General features: G+C 32.2%; 1 protein-coding gene across 1 annotated transcript; it reads right to left on the reverse strand.

The window, feature by feature from the left end:
* Positions 1-9,139: 9,139 nt before the first annotated feature.
* Positions 9,140-12,793, reverse strand: LOC143042829 (uncharacterized). The gene is made up of 5 exons (XM_076215300.1): positions 12,670-12,793; positions 11,790-11,904; positions 10,459-10,586; positions 9,969-10,104; positions 9,140-9,250 (listed from the first exon to the last, which is right to left on the reverse strand). Exons 2-5 carry the CDS (start codon positions 11,893-11,895, stop codon positions 9,240-9,242), a joined length of 381 nt encoding a protein of 126 aa, XP_076071415.1. The 5' UTR covers positions 11,896-11,904; positions 12,670-12,793; the 3' UTR covers positions 9,140-9,239.
* Between the last annotated feature and the right edge of the window lie 3,874 nt (positions 12,794-16,667).

The following is a 16,667-nucleotide window of genomic DNA, read 5'->3' on the forward strand; positions in this document are numbered from 1 at the left end:
TCTATCACATGGCTGAGATGGTGACAATTTTTTTTAAATGTTACCCTCTCGTCTAGACCAATAAAAAATTGATAGTTTAAAGGACATTGAATTGAACTTATATCAAGTAATTAAATACAATGCTAAAATTCTACGTTTTGACTCACATTTTTGTATTTGACTGTCAAAAACCAACATCTTGCTTAACTTTTTTGGTTTTTTTTTCTAATACCCGAAACGTTGTTATGTACGTGACGTCATAGAAAAAACTGTGAAAAACTATAATGATAGGACATTCAGTATAATAAATTAAATGAAACATAGCTGCGGTTGACAATGTTTTCTCGGGGTAACAATTAGCTCTACCACCTTCTCAGCTATCTGTTATTTATATAAAGTGGCACCTTGAAGAAAAGAGGGAAGATAAAGACAACATAGTTGGGTTTACTCGTATCAGCTTCTCGATGTTCAATTTCAAAGATTTAATAGATTTTGTTTATAAACATTAACCAAGATTTCCTATAAAAAAGCAGACATGAGTGTAGAATAAAAAGTTTGATTAAAATTATCTTTATACGTGTATGACAATAAATAATAATTATCTAAATATGAAAACTGCAGGACAAAAGCTCAGAAAATATTCAGGTTTTCGACTAAAAATCAGCTGTATATAATTGAATTGAAATTTTCAAATGCAAAATGTCGAAGTTCAAATAATGTCATCGCTAGTGTGGATCTGATTGACAGTAAGCACCAGCAATGCAAAGACACTACATATTAATAAAACAAAAAGCATATTGAAGAGGGTTATTTAAGTGTGATTATCTATTGTTTTCTATTTTCATTTCAATTTTATCATTTTGTAGTTTTAAGCATTGGTGCTTGATTTACATGTTGATGATATTACTGAATTATTCGTCTCGAAATTCCACTCCGATCTCACCGTTGAAAGCCATTGGGCTTTAACAGGCAATTATATAAATGTATAGGTGTATAACTAACCTATAATAACTTGCATTCGGTCCCTTATGAAAATCGTGTGTCGTTTTCTTTAAATTATCGTGCCAAGAATAAAATAGTACTGATATAAATGAATGCAGTAATGAATTTGCATGAGTTTACATTTGATTATAACTCAGATCTATTACAACTTGTGTTTTAGATCTGACAACACTCGTGATACAGGTCTCACTTCTGTGATATGCTCTACGATAATTGAATGCATGTTGAAAGTCTGTTCTATCAAGGTTTTAATACAAGTCTCGTAAATGTTTTGACTAGTTTATGATATTGAAAACCCTGGTGTAATAATTTTACCGACAAGGAATCTATTTTTAAACGATGCAATACGAGTGTACAGATGGGACATATACGCTTTTCAAAATATAACATTGTGTAACATAATACATTAAGTGGCAAAACTTTCGATTCAGAAATCAATGCGTGCTTTTACTATTGCGAATCACTGATTACTGCATTGTAAAAGTGTGAGATAAAAGTAATGCATAGCAAATGTTTTCATGATTTCGTGAAAATTGCTTCCCTACCGAAACTATAAATAGGAGTTTATACTATGACGAACCTGAACTGTCTCATATTTTGCAATAATTTAAACATCGCTATAACTTCTAAATTTGAAGCATACACTATTTAGCAAGGAGTAGTCGTAAGTAATGACGCGATGTAACATTGAAGCACGAGGGGAGATATTCTTAACAATTACACCAGATGAATTTAAATATACGTTGTTCATATGATATATTAAATGAAAGTTATAAATATAACAATAAATGTTCCTAACGGAATAAATGGTATAGAATATTTGTTCCAACAGGAACAGATATTATGACATTTTTTATAAAAAGTCTCCATTGGAATTTCTGTTAGGTGAGACAAATATAGGTTGAGATATAATACTAAAAAGAAACATGCTTCAAATACGAAGTATGCCCTATTACCAGACTACCTACTAAATTTTAACAAAAGTACAACGCAACATGACCTGTCCATCCCTCATGGTTCAGCTGCACTTTAACCCTCATTTAATATGGAACGTTGTCAATATTAGCGTATACGAGACGTGTAGTAAAACCTGAAAAGATTATAACACCAGGGTTTTCGATATCACAAACTAGTCAAAACATTTCCTAAATTGTATCATCGGTACAAGGACATCATTCGTAAATATAGCTCAACATGCAGACTTCTTATACATTCAGGTATTTCACAATGACATTCACTTTTGTATGGTAATATTCTTTATAAAGCACAAAAATGTCAGTATACATCTCAGAGGCTAACAAAACCTTTAAATAGGCTTAATAAGCAGAGATATAGTTACGATATTGTTGTCAGGTCATTAAAGATTCAGATTTTGTCTTTAATATTGATTCACTTATAGGGAACTAAACAAATTTATTTAAGAACCATTTGCTGGCGTGACATAGGTTATGTTCTTCTCATATATGTTACGATGGTATGAAACTAAACCCCTAACGGGAGGGATTGTTCCTGATATTCATATGATGAAGACATGATCTTTCAATCAGTTTGATTGAAGTCTGGGGCTGGCATGTCTGTTGTCATATATGGTATTTATTGTCATTTTGTTTATTTTCTTTTGTGATACAGTCCTTGGATGGTGTAAACCTCCCACTAACACCATACATTATTACACCATACACCATACCCCATTACACCAAACACCTTGTGCCATTACACCATACACGTTACACCTTTGCACCATACACTTTACACTTTACACCATACACCATTCCCCATTATATCTACACGATCCGAAATTACCCATAATGCAATTAAATTTTAAATATTAAGATTTTTATTATGTTTATGCTTACAATCCGAAAAAATTAAATAAAAAAAAACTTCGTTTGCAACCAATGAAAGGTCGTACACTATCATTCACACCATTCACGATCGCAAGTTACACAATCACACCATTCCTCATACAACATTACACCATTCCCCTTACACCATACACCATAGCACCCTACACCTTACACCATTGCACCATATGCCATACACCATTACACCATACATGTTGTTTTGGGAAGTTTACACCATCCAAGGGCTTTATGTTCTGACATCAGACTTGGACTTCTCTTGAACTAAATTTAAATGTGTGTATTGATATGCGTTTACGTTTCTACATTGGCTAGAGGTATAGGGGTAGGGTTGAGATTTCATAAACATGTTTAACAACGCTGCATTTTTGCGCCTGTCCCAAGTCTGACCTTTGTTAGTCTTGTATGATTTTTAATATTAGTTTCTTGTGTATAATTTGGAGTTTAGTATGGCGTTCATTATCATATATATTTGTGTAGGAGCCAGCTGAAGGACGCCTCCGAGTGTGGGAATTTATCGCTGCATTGAAAACCTATTGGTGACATTCTGCTGTTGTCTGTTCTATTGTCGGGTTGTTGTCTTTTTGACACATTCCCCATTTCCATTCTCAATTTCATAGAACAGATTTTAAACATAGTTTCGATTATCGTAAATCATGCCAAACATTTCATTTTCAACGTGTGTGCATTTTTTCCATATTATATGTTATACATCCCTAATTTTATCTTTACACACAACATGCACAATCAAATTTGAATGTTGATTTTTTATTTCTTTATCCTAAAATTAGAACGATAATATAAGTAGCGTGTTGTGTGTAAAGATGAATTTATAATGTTTGCTATTCTGTCTCAAAATGACAAGGCTTTTTAGAAGTATATAGAAATAGCGGGACTTCAAAAGCAGATTTAATAGACTATAAAACTGAGAAAACTTTCGAAAGTGTGGTTTACTACGACTCCTTTAGTTGACAAAGTTTCACTTTATTACGTGTAGACAGTGCTCAAATCTTGAAATAGTATATCTTTATATTTTGTTCAAGCCTACATAACGATCCAACCTTAGATCAATCGTCAAGACATAACAAATGTTTTCTAAAATAAATGAAAAACGGCATATGTATTAATAATTTATGGTAATAGTTAGTATTTCAATTCAGAATATATGATACTGAATGCTATTGTGTGATGTTAATTACATAACAGAAATCTATACATGAGATATCCTTTCCTCGAAGCGAGAAACTGTCATTCCGTTTTTTTTCTTTGGAGAGTCTTGGGTCATTTCAAATAGGTACACTCCAGTTTTTGTTCCGAGTGAATTTTCAACTTTTGGTAAGTCACGTTCTGATTATTTGACAAGACAGGTGCACATTTATCGTGTACTTGGCTGGGAGACTATGATAAGCCCAAGTAACGAGTTGACGAATATACTGTTCTTCAAATCAATTCTTTATTACATGATCATGCTACTGCACTTGCAGACGACAACTAACATACTCAATAATAGCTAAAACATGTTCCACCTTTTCCGACATAAGACATACATTTTGTGAGGCAGTCCCGATAACCCGAAGACCTGAAAAGGTATATAACACATTGGTGTTAGGTCTAATTTTAGATAAACGAAATCAGAGATCTATCAATTAATTAGGTTGATGTGTATTAAGATGAAATTAATGCAAACGAATGTAATGTAATGTAATATAACTTTGACCATTTGAATCAAATGGTGCCGTATACATGTATACATGTAATTGTATATCTGTTTAAACTGACATTAAATTCAAAACCATGTCACCTGTTATTAATTTCAATGTAAAGTGTCATTCAATAATAAAAATAAAATAATTGTGTTTAATAGATATAACAAGATTTGGTATGAGTACCACTAAGGCTATCAATAATACAAAGAGCTAAAACAGATCTGTCTTCAGGACATCGTATGACTAATTGGAAGCAAGCATTGTTTTTTTCTCTAAAATGTCGAAGTAATTTCATCTTGTTTATCACTAAACTGCTATATTTTAAATCATGATTCATATCCATCGTGCTAGAGTTCGAGATAACACTGGAATATTAATGAAAGTTCGACTCAAGTTAAATTTCGAGTTCAAGATTGATTTGATTTTCCAGTTACTATTTGAGTGAAATTAAGTTAGAATTCGAATAAGTGCTGTTCAAGAAGAAAAAACAGTCTGCTATTTTCAACACTTTTTTTAATGTGTTTTTAAGCTACATGATACACCGAAACATAACCTTTTACGACTGTATAGACAAATTTAAAACGACGGAGAGAAAAATATAGCTATAGGAAGATGTGGTGTGAGTGCCAATGAGACAACTCTCCATCCAAATAACAATTTAAAAAAAAGTAAACCATTATACATTGTAGGTCAATGTACGGCCTTCAACACGGTGCCTTGGCTCACACCGAACTACAAGTTATAAAGGGCCCCAAAATTACTAGTGTAAACCCATTCAAACGGGAAACCCAACGGTTTAATCTATATAAAAAAACGAGAAACAAGAAACACGTATAAATTACATAAACAAACGACAACTACTGTACATCAGATTCTGACTTAGGACAGGTGCAAACATTTGCAGCGGGATTAAACGTTTTAATGGTACCAAATGTTAACCTTTTATGAAACAATAGCATAACATCACAACATAAAAGAATGAAAACTTAGGAAAATTAAACTATCTATATGACTGTGTAATAAAAGTAACATTTATATTTATATAAAAAAGCAATCTTACCTGCACCATATTTTTTTTTGTACTTTAAAAATCAGGCAGATGTTGATTACCTTTTTAGGGTGTACTTTAATTAACTTTATATAGCAAATTACAGAAAAGCGCTTCGGAAAAATATAAACTTTTTTGTATGAGGCTGAGAAACTGGAAAAGGGCGAGGTTCTACCGAGCCCTTCCCCAGTTTTGGGCCGAGCACAAACAAGTTTATATTTTTTATGACATTGACCTAATGTTGTTTTTATACTGGAACTTAAACTAATAAATTGATAGCATTTTGAATCGTAACACAAATGTCAAACTTATTTTCATCCCTTAATTAACCCCTAAATGTGGAGAAAGTGTTCCATGGTTAAATTGACATTATACAAAATATAGCTATGTTACTATACTTAGGTATAAACACAACTAGTTGCATTAAAAATGATTTTATGATCGTGTTGTTTTCATATTTTTACGCATGAGATAACTGAACTTTGATACAGTAACTGTCATCTTCACGTTTTGATGCAATTGCACGTGTTATGTTATGTTGCTATGATAGTATACTTTTATATTTAACAGAATTGTAAACTGTGAACTGAAAATGATAACATGTCGACGTGAATCTAGTTGCATGATTAGTTTACAAAGATGTACAGTATCTGTTTGGCAGTTTGAGTAGATTTTATCTTAAATATATATATCATTTTTATTAAGTTAGTGCGTACATAGATGTGCGGACGTGATACAAGTAATTATCAAATATTTAATCTGTTATATGATTCGTAAAAATAATTCAGCAGAAGAGCAATTTGTTTTGGAAAGACAGGAATAGTTTCATTATCTGAAATTTGTCCTGTATATTTGTTTGGAGAAAACCAGATATGTTTGTAGCCCACCTGTTGTTTAAGTCGTACAGTTATCTGATAATTATATAACAGACGTTTTAGTTCTTCTGTTCCGTAGTGTAAACGTAAATGATAAAACCAAAAAACTTAATTGTCCAACAATATTTGATCGTCACGACCAAAAAAAATGTTGTTAAAACGGTACGAATGTCAAATCTGAAATAATGGTACTGTCAAATCTGAAATAAAGAAGATAAAACTGAGAATGGAAATAGGGAATGTACCAAAGAGACAACAACCCGGCCATAGAGCAGACAACAGCAGAAGGTCACCAACAGGTCTTCAATGCAACGAGAAATTCCCGCACCTGGAGGTGCCCTTCAGCTGGCCCCTTAACAAAAATATACTAGTTCAGTGATAATGAACGCCATACTAACTCCAAATTGTACACAAGAAACTAAAAATTAAAATAATGCAAGACTAACAAAGACCAGAGGCGCCTGACTTGGGACAGGCGCAAAAATGCGGCGGGGTTAAAAATGTTTGTGAGATCTCAACCCTCCCCTATACATCTAGCCAATGTAGAAAAGTAAACGCATAACAATGCACACATTTAAATTCAGTTCAAGAGAAGTCCGAGTCTGATGTCAGAACATGTAACAAAAGAAAATAAACAAAATGACAATAAATACCATATATGACAACAGACATGCCAGCCCCAGACTTCAATTAATCTGATTGAAAGATTATGTCTTCATCATATAAATTTCAGAAACAATCCCTCTCTTAAGGGGTTTAGTATCATACCATCATAACATATATGAGAAGAACATAACCTACGTCACGCCAGCAAATGGTTCTTCAATAAATGTGTTTAGTTCTGATGCAAAGACCCTATAAGTGAATCAATATTAAAGCCAAAATCTGAATTTTTAATGACCTGACATCAGTATCGTAACTATATCCCTTCTTAATAAGTCTATTTAAAGGTTTTGTTAGCTTCTGAGGTGAATACTGACATGTTTGTGCTTTATAAAGAAAATGTCCATAAACTGTTGGATGTGAAATACCTGAACGTATAAGAAGTCTGCATGTTGAGCTATATTTACGAATGATGTCATTATACCGATGATCAGATTTAGTAAATGTTTTGACTAGTTTGTACTAAATTATAATCCTGGTACCTTTGATAACTATTGTGATATCGAAAACCCGAGTGTAATAACTTTTCAGTAATACATAAATTTCTCTCGTTAAAATCTAAAACATTGTTACATACACGAGCGAATCGTACAAGTTGAAATATATAAACACCGTAAGATGGTGACAATGGAACTTTCCCATCTAAAAATGGATAATTAACGATAGGAAATGAGAAATCATCTATCATGGCGTACTAAATTATAATCCTGGTACCTTTGATAACTATTATCATAAATTTTAGTATTAAGCTTTCCGTTAATGATATATATATTAAGATCGAGGAAAGGGCAGTGGTCATTGTTAGTATTAGCTTTATTTAAAGTAAGTTCAACAGGATAACATTCTTTAGTATACATACTGAAGTCGTCATTATTGAGAGCCAAAATATCATCCAAATATCTAAAAGTATTATTAAATTTGTGTATCAGATGTTGTTTCGATGGGTCTTTGCTGATTTTTGTCATAAATTGTAACTCATAGGAATAAAAAAACAGGTCCACAATAAGTGGTGCACTGTTAGTCCCCATTGGAATTCCGAAAACCTGACGATATACGGAATCTCCAAAGCGGACAAAAATGTTATCCAGTAAAAATTCAAGGGCAAACATAGTATCAAAGCATGTCCAATTGACATAGTTTTTTGGTTTATTACTACTAAAAAATTACATAAAAGAGTTTGAACATATATATTCATGATATTCACATTCTGACTTTTTAAATGCCCATTTAATTAGGTGTGTAAATTTTTTCTTAATGAGAATGTGAGGCAATGTGGTATATAGGGTAGAAAAATCAAAACTTTGAACAGATTCAAAATCACCAATATAAGCATGCAATTTATTAAGTACTTCCAACGAGTTTTTGACACTCCAAAAGTAATTAATTCCAGTCACAGTCACAGTCGCCGCATTTTTGCGCCTGTCCCATGTAGGAGCTTCTGGCCTTTGTAAGTCTTGTTTGTTTTTATTTATATTTTTGTTCATTTATATTTTTGTTCATTTATATAAATTGTACTTTGAAGTTAGAATGACGTCTATTTCACTGAACTAATTCACAGCTTTGTTAAGGAGTCATCTGAAGCCCACCTGCGCGTGCTAGATTTTCTCAATGTGTTGAAAACCAATTTGTTGCCTTGTTTTCTTATCTTAAGTCGTGGTATTACCCTTGGCACATTCCCAATTGCCATTCTCAATGTTATCAATTTCTGATTCAGGTAGCAAAACAATAAGAGTTAATTGTATTGACATGTTTTGTGGCAAATTTTAAACATTCTTTAAATTTCCAATGCCAAAATGTTGGACAGCACAGCCGACCACATAAAATTACCAGTAATCATGATAATCAAGTTGTTTAAAGAATTCAAATGTTTGATGATAAAACGAAAAATATTGGTTGTTGAATATCATGTCACAGCACTATAACAACAAAATCCCAAATAATGTGTGTGTATGCAATTTGTAACCAAATCAATCCGTGCAAATAAATATATCAGTCTGAATATAATAACTATGTACCAAACTATTTTATTGATCAATCAAAAGCGATTAAAAAGTTTTTGTCGTTCAACGTTTCCATTCACTTTGATTTAACCATAACCAGCATCTTAAAATGGCACTGAAAAATAAAAACAACAATATACTATTTGTTGAATATTATATTTAAGAGCTTTTTCTCAGGGCAGTAAAGAATTCGTTAGCATTCAATTGATTAAATCTAAGAGAAAATTGCAAAAAAAAAATGATTGCTCAAAGGCTGTTATTATCTGTGTTTTGTTGTCCTTCTTTTTTGCAATTAAGTCCTAGATATAGCGACGATCATGTGAGAAAATTGACATGGGATCGCATATTCCAATCCAGAACTCCAACTTCCCTCATCACCTACGCCCCTCCCCCCTAAAAAAAAACCAGCCTAGGTTTACTTTCTATCCCTTACTCAAAGACAAAACAACTTTAAATTGTTTTGCCCGAATATTTTTTTTTTTTATCACTCTCTTTAAGACTTTCTCTTTTCAATGTCCCCTTATCCCCGTACAACCCTTATCAAATAAATGAGTGGTACGATATCATTCACAACCTTATAACATGCTAAATGAAAATTGTAAAAACATGTTCGGTGTGAGCCATGTTTACGTGTTGAAGGCCGTACTTTGACCTAGAAAGGTTCACTTTTTACTAATTATGACTCGGAGTGAGAGTTTTTTCATTGGTACTGATAGTACATCTTCTTGCATCTATTGGTTCCATAATCAGTGTATAATGCATAAATATTTTTCTATAAATTTGCATTTTTATTCATGAGAAGTGTTATAACCATTAATATTAAAGACAAATACCTCTGTAAACAGAGTTCCTATGGCCTGATCCACACATCCTGTTTTCTCCACTACATTTCATGTTACAGTCGCTTTCGGGGACGGATTTGTACCGATCAGTATTTAGATTGTTACCACAGAAACACTCGTTAGAATACTGTAAAAAAAGTAAGTGCATATGTATTTATTATATGTGTTTGTTTTAAATCAGCATTTCCTTTAAAATGATGGCTTATCTTTACAAATGAAATAACAAAACAAATGTGTGACTTTCAATGAAGTCGTATTTAATATTTAAACAAACGGATAAAGCACCAAGAAATCTCAAAGTATTGTAACTGGATAATACACAGATAATGTATGCATCAATTCCATCATATGCATTGCGCAGTTCAAATGTATTCTTATCTTTATGGGCATATTCAGGATTGTTCAAGTCATAGGGATTTAACCCAATAAAAAAGGTGTATTCATGTAGTAAATAAAATATAGAATAATAAATTTAACTTACTTGCAGTCCTAAGAATGTGTAACCCTGGCATTGTTGTTGGCACTTCTTTAGAGTTAAATCTGGAATACTTTTGACAGTTTTTGATGGTAGCATAGTATTTTCTATATCCTTGAAACATCCAAGGTAACCTGAAAAATAAACCGTCTTTCAAATATTTGATCGGCCATGTTAACCATCAGATTTCTAAGCTTATTGAGTAACCTAATCTGTTCATATTGGATTATTTCTTATGTATTGCTCTTCGAATTCGTAATTTGAACCTTCGACTTTTTTTATTCAAGGGTTACTGGTAATATTTTTGTAGACGAAACGCGCGTCTGGCTCAAATACAACATTGCAATACTGATATCTGTGATGTGTATGATGAATTAGTTTTTATCACGTACATTCTATAAGAAAGTAAAAACAGATTTTGTGAAGTAAATAGTTTACGGGTCATTTTGAGTTTTGCTATTTAAGGAATATTATGGCCGAGGTCAGCATTTCCTAAAACAAATCTATTCATAAAGTATTCAATCAGCTGCTTATAAATTATATTAAAACATATTACTTTTATCAAATTATGTCTAAGCTTTACTTTAAAATCTGCATAGTTACGATACTGTTGTCAGGTCATTAAAGATTGCATATTTTGGCGTTAATATTGATTCACTTATAGGGTCTTTGCATCGGAACTAAACACATTTATTCAAAAACAGTTGTTGGCATGACACGGGCTATGTTCTTCTCATATATGTTATGATGGTATGATACTAAACCCCTAACGGGAAGGATTGTGCCTGATATTCATATGATGAAATCATGATCTTTCAATCAGTTTAATTGAAGTCTGGAGATGGCATGTCAGTTAACTGCTAGTAGTCTGTTGTTATTTATGTTTAATTGTCATTTTGTTTATTTTCTTTGGTTACATCTTCTGACATCAGATTCGGACTTCTCTTGAATTGAATTTTAAATGTACGTATTGTTATTACTTTTCTTCATTGACTAGAGGTATAGGGGAGGGTTGAGATCTCATAAACATGTTTAACCCCGCCGCATGTTTGCGCCTGTCCCAAGTCAGGAGCCTCTGGTCTTTGTTAGTCTTGTATTATTTTAGTTTTTGTTTCTTGTGTACAATTTGCAAAGTAGTATGGCGTTCATTATCACTGAACTAGTATATATTTGTTTAGGGGCCAGCTGAAGGACGCCTCCGGGTGCGGCAATTTCTCGTTACATTGAAGACCTGTTGGTGGCCTTCTGCTGTCGTTTTTTCTATAGTCGGGTTGTTGTCTCTTTGATACATTCCCCATTTCCATTCTCAATTTTATGAATAGAAACACGCATTTTACCTTCTGCCACTTGTTCAATTAATGACACACACTGTCCAATCTCATCTAAACATACCAGTTGGTGGGTACCAACAAATACCAAAATACAGACAAACAGACTTCTCATTTTGATTAGCTGCAAAACAAGACAAACAACACGTTCAACGAATATTGGCTATGACCAGGGCAGTTTCATGTAAAGCTATTTTTGTATGTGGAAAATTATCAAAGACAATATATTTATTTTCCGAAATGTTTACATTGTTTCAGCTAACTCATTATCGAACAATGAGGCAATGCCCTTTTTATAATGATTTGTTCCAAGAAATACGAACCTACTAATATAACCTACTTTCTAAGAGTGTACTCCAGAAGGGTAGGCTAAACATTTCGGACACTGGAGTAATACACTGTTTGGAATATGCTCTCATATTGAAGGCAGATATTTTTAACATTATATTGAACCTGTCTGTCATTATATGGTTTAGCTAGGAACCAAATAATAACATAATCAATTATTAAAGTCATATGCTGTTTGCGTATCTACATCCTAGATTGAGATCGTTTGTTTTGTAAATTTAAATGATTTTCGTATACAGTAATGTGTACACTGTATCACTGAAAAGTCAGCAAAAGTCTATATATAGTTGTTTCCTTTCTTTCATATACCAACTTAATCAACCAAGTTACAGTATCAAGGAGTAGTACGTATAATGCGTGAAAGGCATAAATATAAAATTTCAATCCTGGTATCTATGATGAGTTTATATCAAGTTTGCATGTAATCCCATACAATCACTATTTTGTGTCATTTCAGGTACAATTGAAAAATGCAAAAAGAAAACAGAATAAAAAAAGTTAAAAACGTTTAAATAAACTATTTGTACGGATAAGTTCTTACCTTTTAAAAGCAGCGGTGTATTTGAAAGTAATGATTAAACACAGAAGAACTACGACTTGTTTTATACATTAGTACGGCATACCGCATGTAATAAAAACAACTGACGAGGAAGCTTGTAGGAAACAATATGTTTCCGATTGTATTTTACCCCAGCTTAAACAACGCAACTAAAGATACATGATAGTACATGAAAAAAACATGAAAAAACTTATAAACAAATATCTTGGTCTAGTAGTTAGTTTTCGCTGAATTTAACGTTATCATTTCAACTGTCTTTTGTTGTTTTTCTTCTTATTTGATTAAGGTTTTTTTTCTTTTTCTGGTTCGTGTTTTGTTATTGACAAACTTGTATTACTTGTTTGTTATTATACTTTTTTACAATACGAAAGCACATGTTTTTCGGGTTGTTTTTCGTCTTCATCAACAAATGTTTTGAAATAGCAACAACTGTTGATAATGGTTTTCATGGGTTGTAACTTGGTGCATTATGGGTATTTAGGTACATTTGTACTGCTGGATTTGACTCATTGTATTTAAGTGCTTGCTCTTTCATATAAACTAAATAAAATTATAAAGCAATACATTAATGATTCAAACTTCGCTGGCTGAATAACTACTTTGAATTTATTAACTTTAAGAATTTCAAAATTACCAAGTTTCTAAAATGAACAATGTATGGACTGTACTGGATATGTATCAGCATTTCGTGTGTATGTTTGTCTAGTCGCCATTTAATTAACCTTCGAGTTGACACCCAAAGTCTACCGTCGGTCATATAACTCGATATAAGCATTGCTATAAATATAGATACGTTAATCTAAATTGTTCTAAGTCAGTCTGATTTCATATTGTAGATTCTTGTAAACACATGTATACGTTTGACGATCGTACTACATATACTCTGCTAACTTTACCATTGAATTCTGGGTGTCGTTTGATATTTGTTTTTGTTTTAGTGGTATCTTAGCGTATTGTAGACATGTTCCTTTTCAATTGACTGAGAAGGGCAGATCCTGAAATTGTTCCGGCTTTTAAATGTAAAGTTTTCCTATTTGTCAATTACATAGAAGATGACATAGAATAGACATAACAAGATGGGATGTGAGTGCCAGTGAGACAACTATCCATTCAAGTCATAATGTGTAAAACATGTAAAAGTAAACAATTATAGTTCACAGTTTGTTTTGTATGATCATGTTCAAATTCAAATATCAATTAAGCACTCAGTACAGGATCTCAGCGGAGACTTGTTTCCCTTATTCATAAAACAGCAGGATATAATACTGTTGATGAGTTTCCCTACCTTCACCTTAACCAACATGATGTAGACAATTAATCAAATAAATTCATTTTAGTTCATACATGTGTTGATGTCAGGGTTAAAAAAACTTAAGATTATACTTTTAAAAATAATTGACAATTATTGATTTTGATTAGTAAAAAGTAAAAAACAGCTTTACTAAAAAAAACGCCCCTTAATTATGTGAATTACAGACACAATAATATAAAAAAAAGGAAATATCTACAAAATGTTGAACACATGATTGATCGAATTTAATTTATATGTTATTTAAATTCGAAACAAGATATTACAAAGAGACAAACAAAAAACACAATAATACTTTTATTAAAAATTCGAATAATTTGTTAGGAGTAGGGTTATATATAGTCACCATCAAGAACATGTATGTATGTTCCTATCATAAATCAGACGCCTAAATGTAGTGCAGTGACTGTCGTAGGTTCATGTCTATTTTGTTTGTTTTTGGTTCACTGTTTGGAACATAAATCAAGCCGTTATTTTTTTTTTTCGTTAAAATTGTTTAACATTTTTCGTTTTGGTTCTTTCATAGCTTACTATGCGGTATGAGTTTTACTGGTTGTTGAAGGATGTACGGGAACCTTAACTTGTGTTAAAAAATCTACTTCGTGTGGATTCTGGTAGAGAAATTTCGTATTGGCAATCTTACCCCATCTTTTTTATTTTTCAATACATATACAATTTGTATTTTGCGAACATATCAACCCAGCATATTCTATATGTACATTTTGACGTTGTTTAGTGTATGATCATCCAGCTATTGGGTGTTTGGCTAATGTTGTTCCTTGTGTGAATGGTCCAATATATGCGAAAAAACACATTATATGGATGGATAAATGACACTGAAAAGGACAAAATGTTATGATCACCATTACGAGTAAGTTTCACAGATAACGAGTGGCGTGTTCTATATATGGTCATATTCCTAATCCCGTACTTGCTACCTCGAATGTGACTCATCAACGTAGTATTTGAATGAGATCCAGTCCACGAGGCGCAGAATTTGATTACCCTACCAGAGTACCAAAAATCAGCCCTATTTTTCATGGGGGTTTGTTTGTTGCTCTTACTTAAGTTTTCGATGTTGTAGTTTGTCTTTCGTCTTTTTTGTTTGATCTATACAATGCCATTGTCTTAGTTTTTTGACTTACGATTTTGAATATTCTTTTTTGTTTCTGTTGCTTCTCTCGCATGGTCTTTTACATTTCTACATCACCCTCAACTCTATCCTTATTCTATTTGAGTGCTTTTCGATAAGACAAAATAGAATTACTGGTTTATTTTTTTTACAAATTTAATGAATGACATTTAATATACACTGATAGAAAAATATATTATATGAAATAGAAAATTACGGCAATTGTATGGAACGCCACAGCTGTCTTATGTGGAACTCTGATATGACTTTATGTTCTTTTATTATTACTCAATGATATTTTGTCTTAAATTAATATGCTTTTGACATGACTTAATGATGTTTTAATATAACTTAATATGGAATAGTCATTACTTAACGATATTTTGATATTACCCGATATGGTTTCGTATTAACTTTATATAGTTTTTTCATTACTCAATATGGTTTTGTTTATTAATCGATGTGCTTTCACCAGTATTTAATATGGTTGTGTCATTAGTCAATGTGGTTTTGACATTTCTTGATGTGTATGTGACTTAACGTTATGTAGTTGTTTCATAATGATGATTTGTCTATTCTTTATATGGTTTTAACATTACGTAATGATGTTTCAAAATTTGACGAATTTACACTACTTGATGTGTTTGTTTCATTTTTCGATGTGGTTTTGTTATTCTTTGATGTGATCCTGTCATTCTTTGATGTGGTTATCCCATTACTTGATGAGGTAAAACCATGTGACCAATTCGGAAAAAAACTGTTCTATTTTTAGATAGATTTCCATGTTGTATGTGCCATGAATACGTGTGGCCATCCATCTAATTAGTGTTCATGTTAAAGTTCGGGTTACTGTTTGAGTTAAACTTTGAGCTAGTTTTCGAAATCAAATCATGGTTAGAATTAAAGTTCTAGTTAGCATTGAGTTTCGAGTTGGACTTCGAGTTTCAATCACATTTATAGGCAGAGTTCTAGTTAAAACTTTGAATTTGAATCACTTCTTGAGGTAGAGTTTGAGTACGATTCGAATTTAAGTTTCATTTAGATAAATTAAGATTTCGAGTTAAAATTCGAGCTATTTTATATGTCTTTTTGAGTTCGTACCTAAATTTTCTATCGCGAAAAAAGGGCTTTTGCTCGGGGTTCCGAAAAGAGGGCTCCGGGGTATGCGAACTAAATAAACAATGTTGCAGTAAACAAAACGCATCATAGGAGTTGCAATACAGTTAGATGTGGTGTGATTGCTAATGAGACAACTATCCACCAGAGTTTAAATGCAATGGATGTAAGAAATCATATATAGGCAACCGTACAGCCTTCAACACTCCGTATAGACAGCTACAAAAGGCCACCACGTGAAAAAAATCTATTTTTTAAAAGATTTTAATATGTCGTTTGTTTAATGTGCTTTGGACGGGTATCGTAAAAGTGAAAGTTCAAATTAAAGTTCGAGTGGTTGGTCAGAGTTATTTGGTTTGAAAAAGGGGAACGGCAGACAATAATGAAAAAAATAAAATCCTAAATTTTTTACAGTATTTCGGA

Source organism: Mytilus galloprovincialis, chromosome 8 (assembly GCF_965363235.1).
Source record: "Mytilus galloprovincialis chromosome 8, xbMytGall1.hap1.1, whole genome shotgun sequence".
Classification (NCBI taxonomy): Eukaryota; Metazoa; Mollusca; class Bivalvia; order Mytilida; family Mytilidae; genus Mytilus; species Mytilus galloprovincialis.

What these genes read in the sequence shown, in the direction of transcription:
- LOC143042829 (XM_076215300.1), bottom strand. Translation starts at nt 11,895, where the DNA reads ATGAGAAGTCTGTTTGTCTGTATTTTGGTATTTGTTGGTACCCACCAA. An exon ending in AATTGAACAAGTGGCAGAAG is followed by an intron (nt 10,587 to 11,789) that starts GTAAAATGCGTG and finishes TTTATTTTTCAG; the next exon opens with GTTACCTTGGATGTTTCAAG. An exon ending in ACACATTCTTAGGACTGCAA is followed by an intron (nt 10,105 to 10,458) that starts GTAAGTTAAATT and finishes CTTTTTTTACAG; the next exon opens with TATTCTAACGAGTGTTTCTG.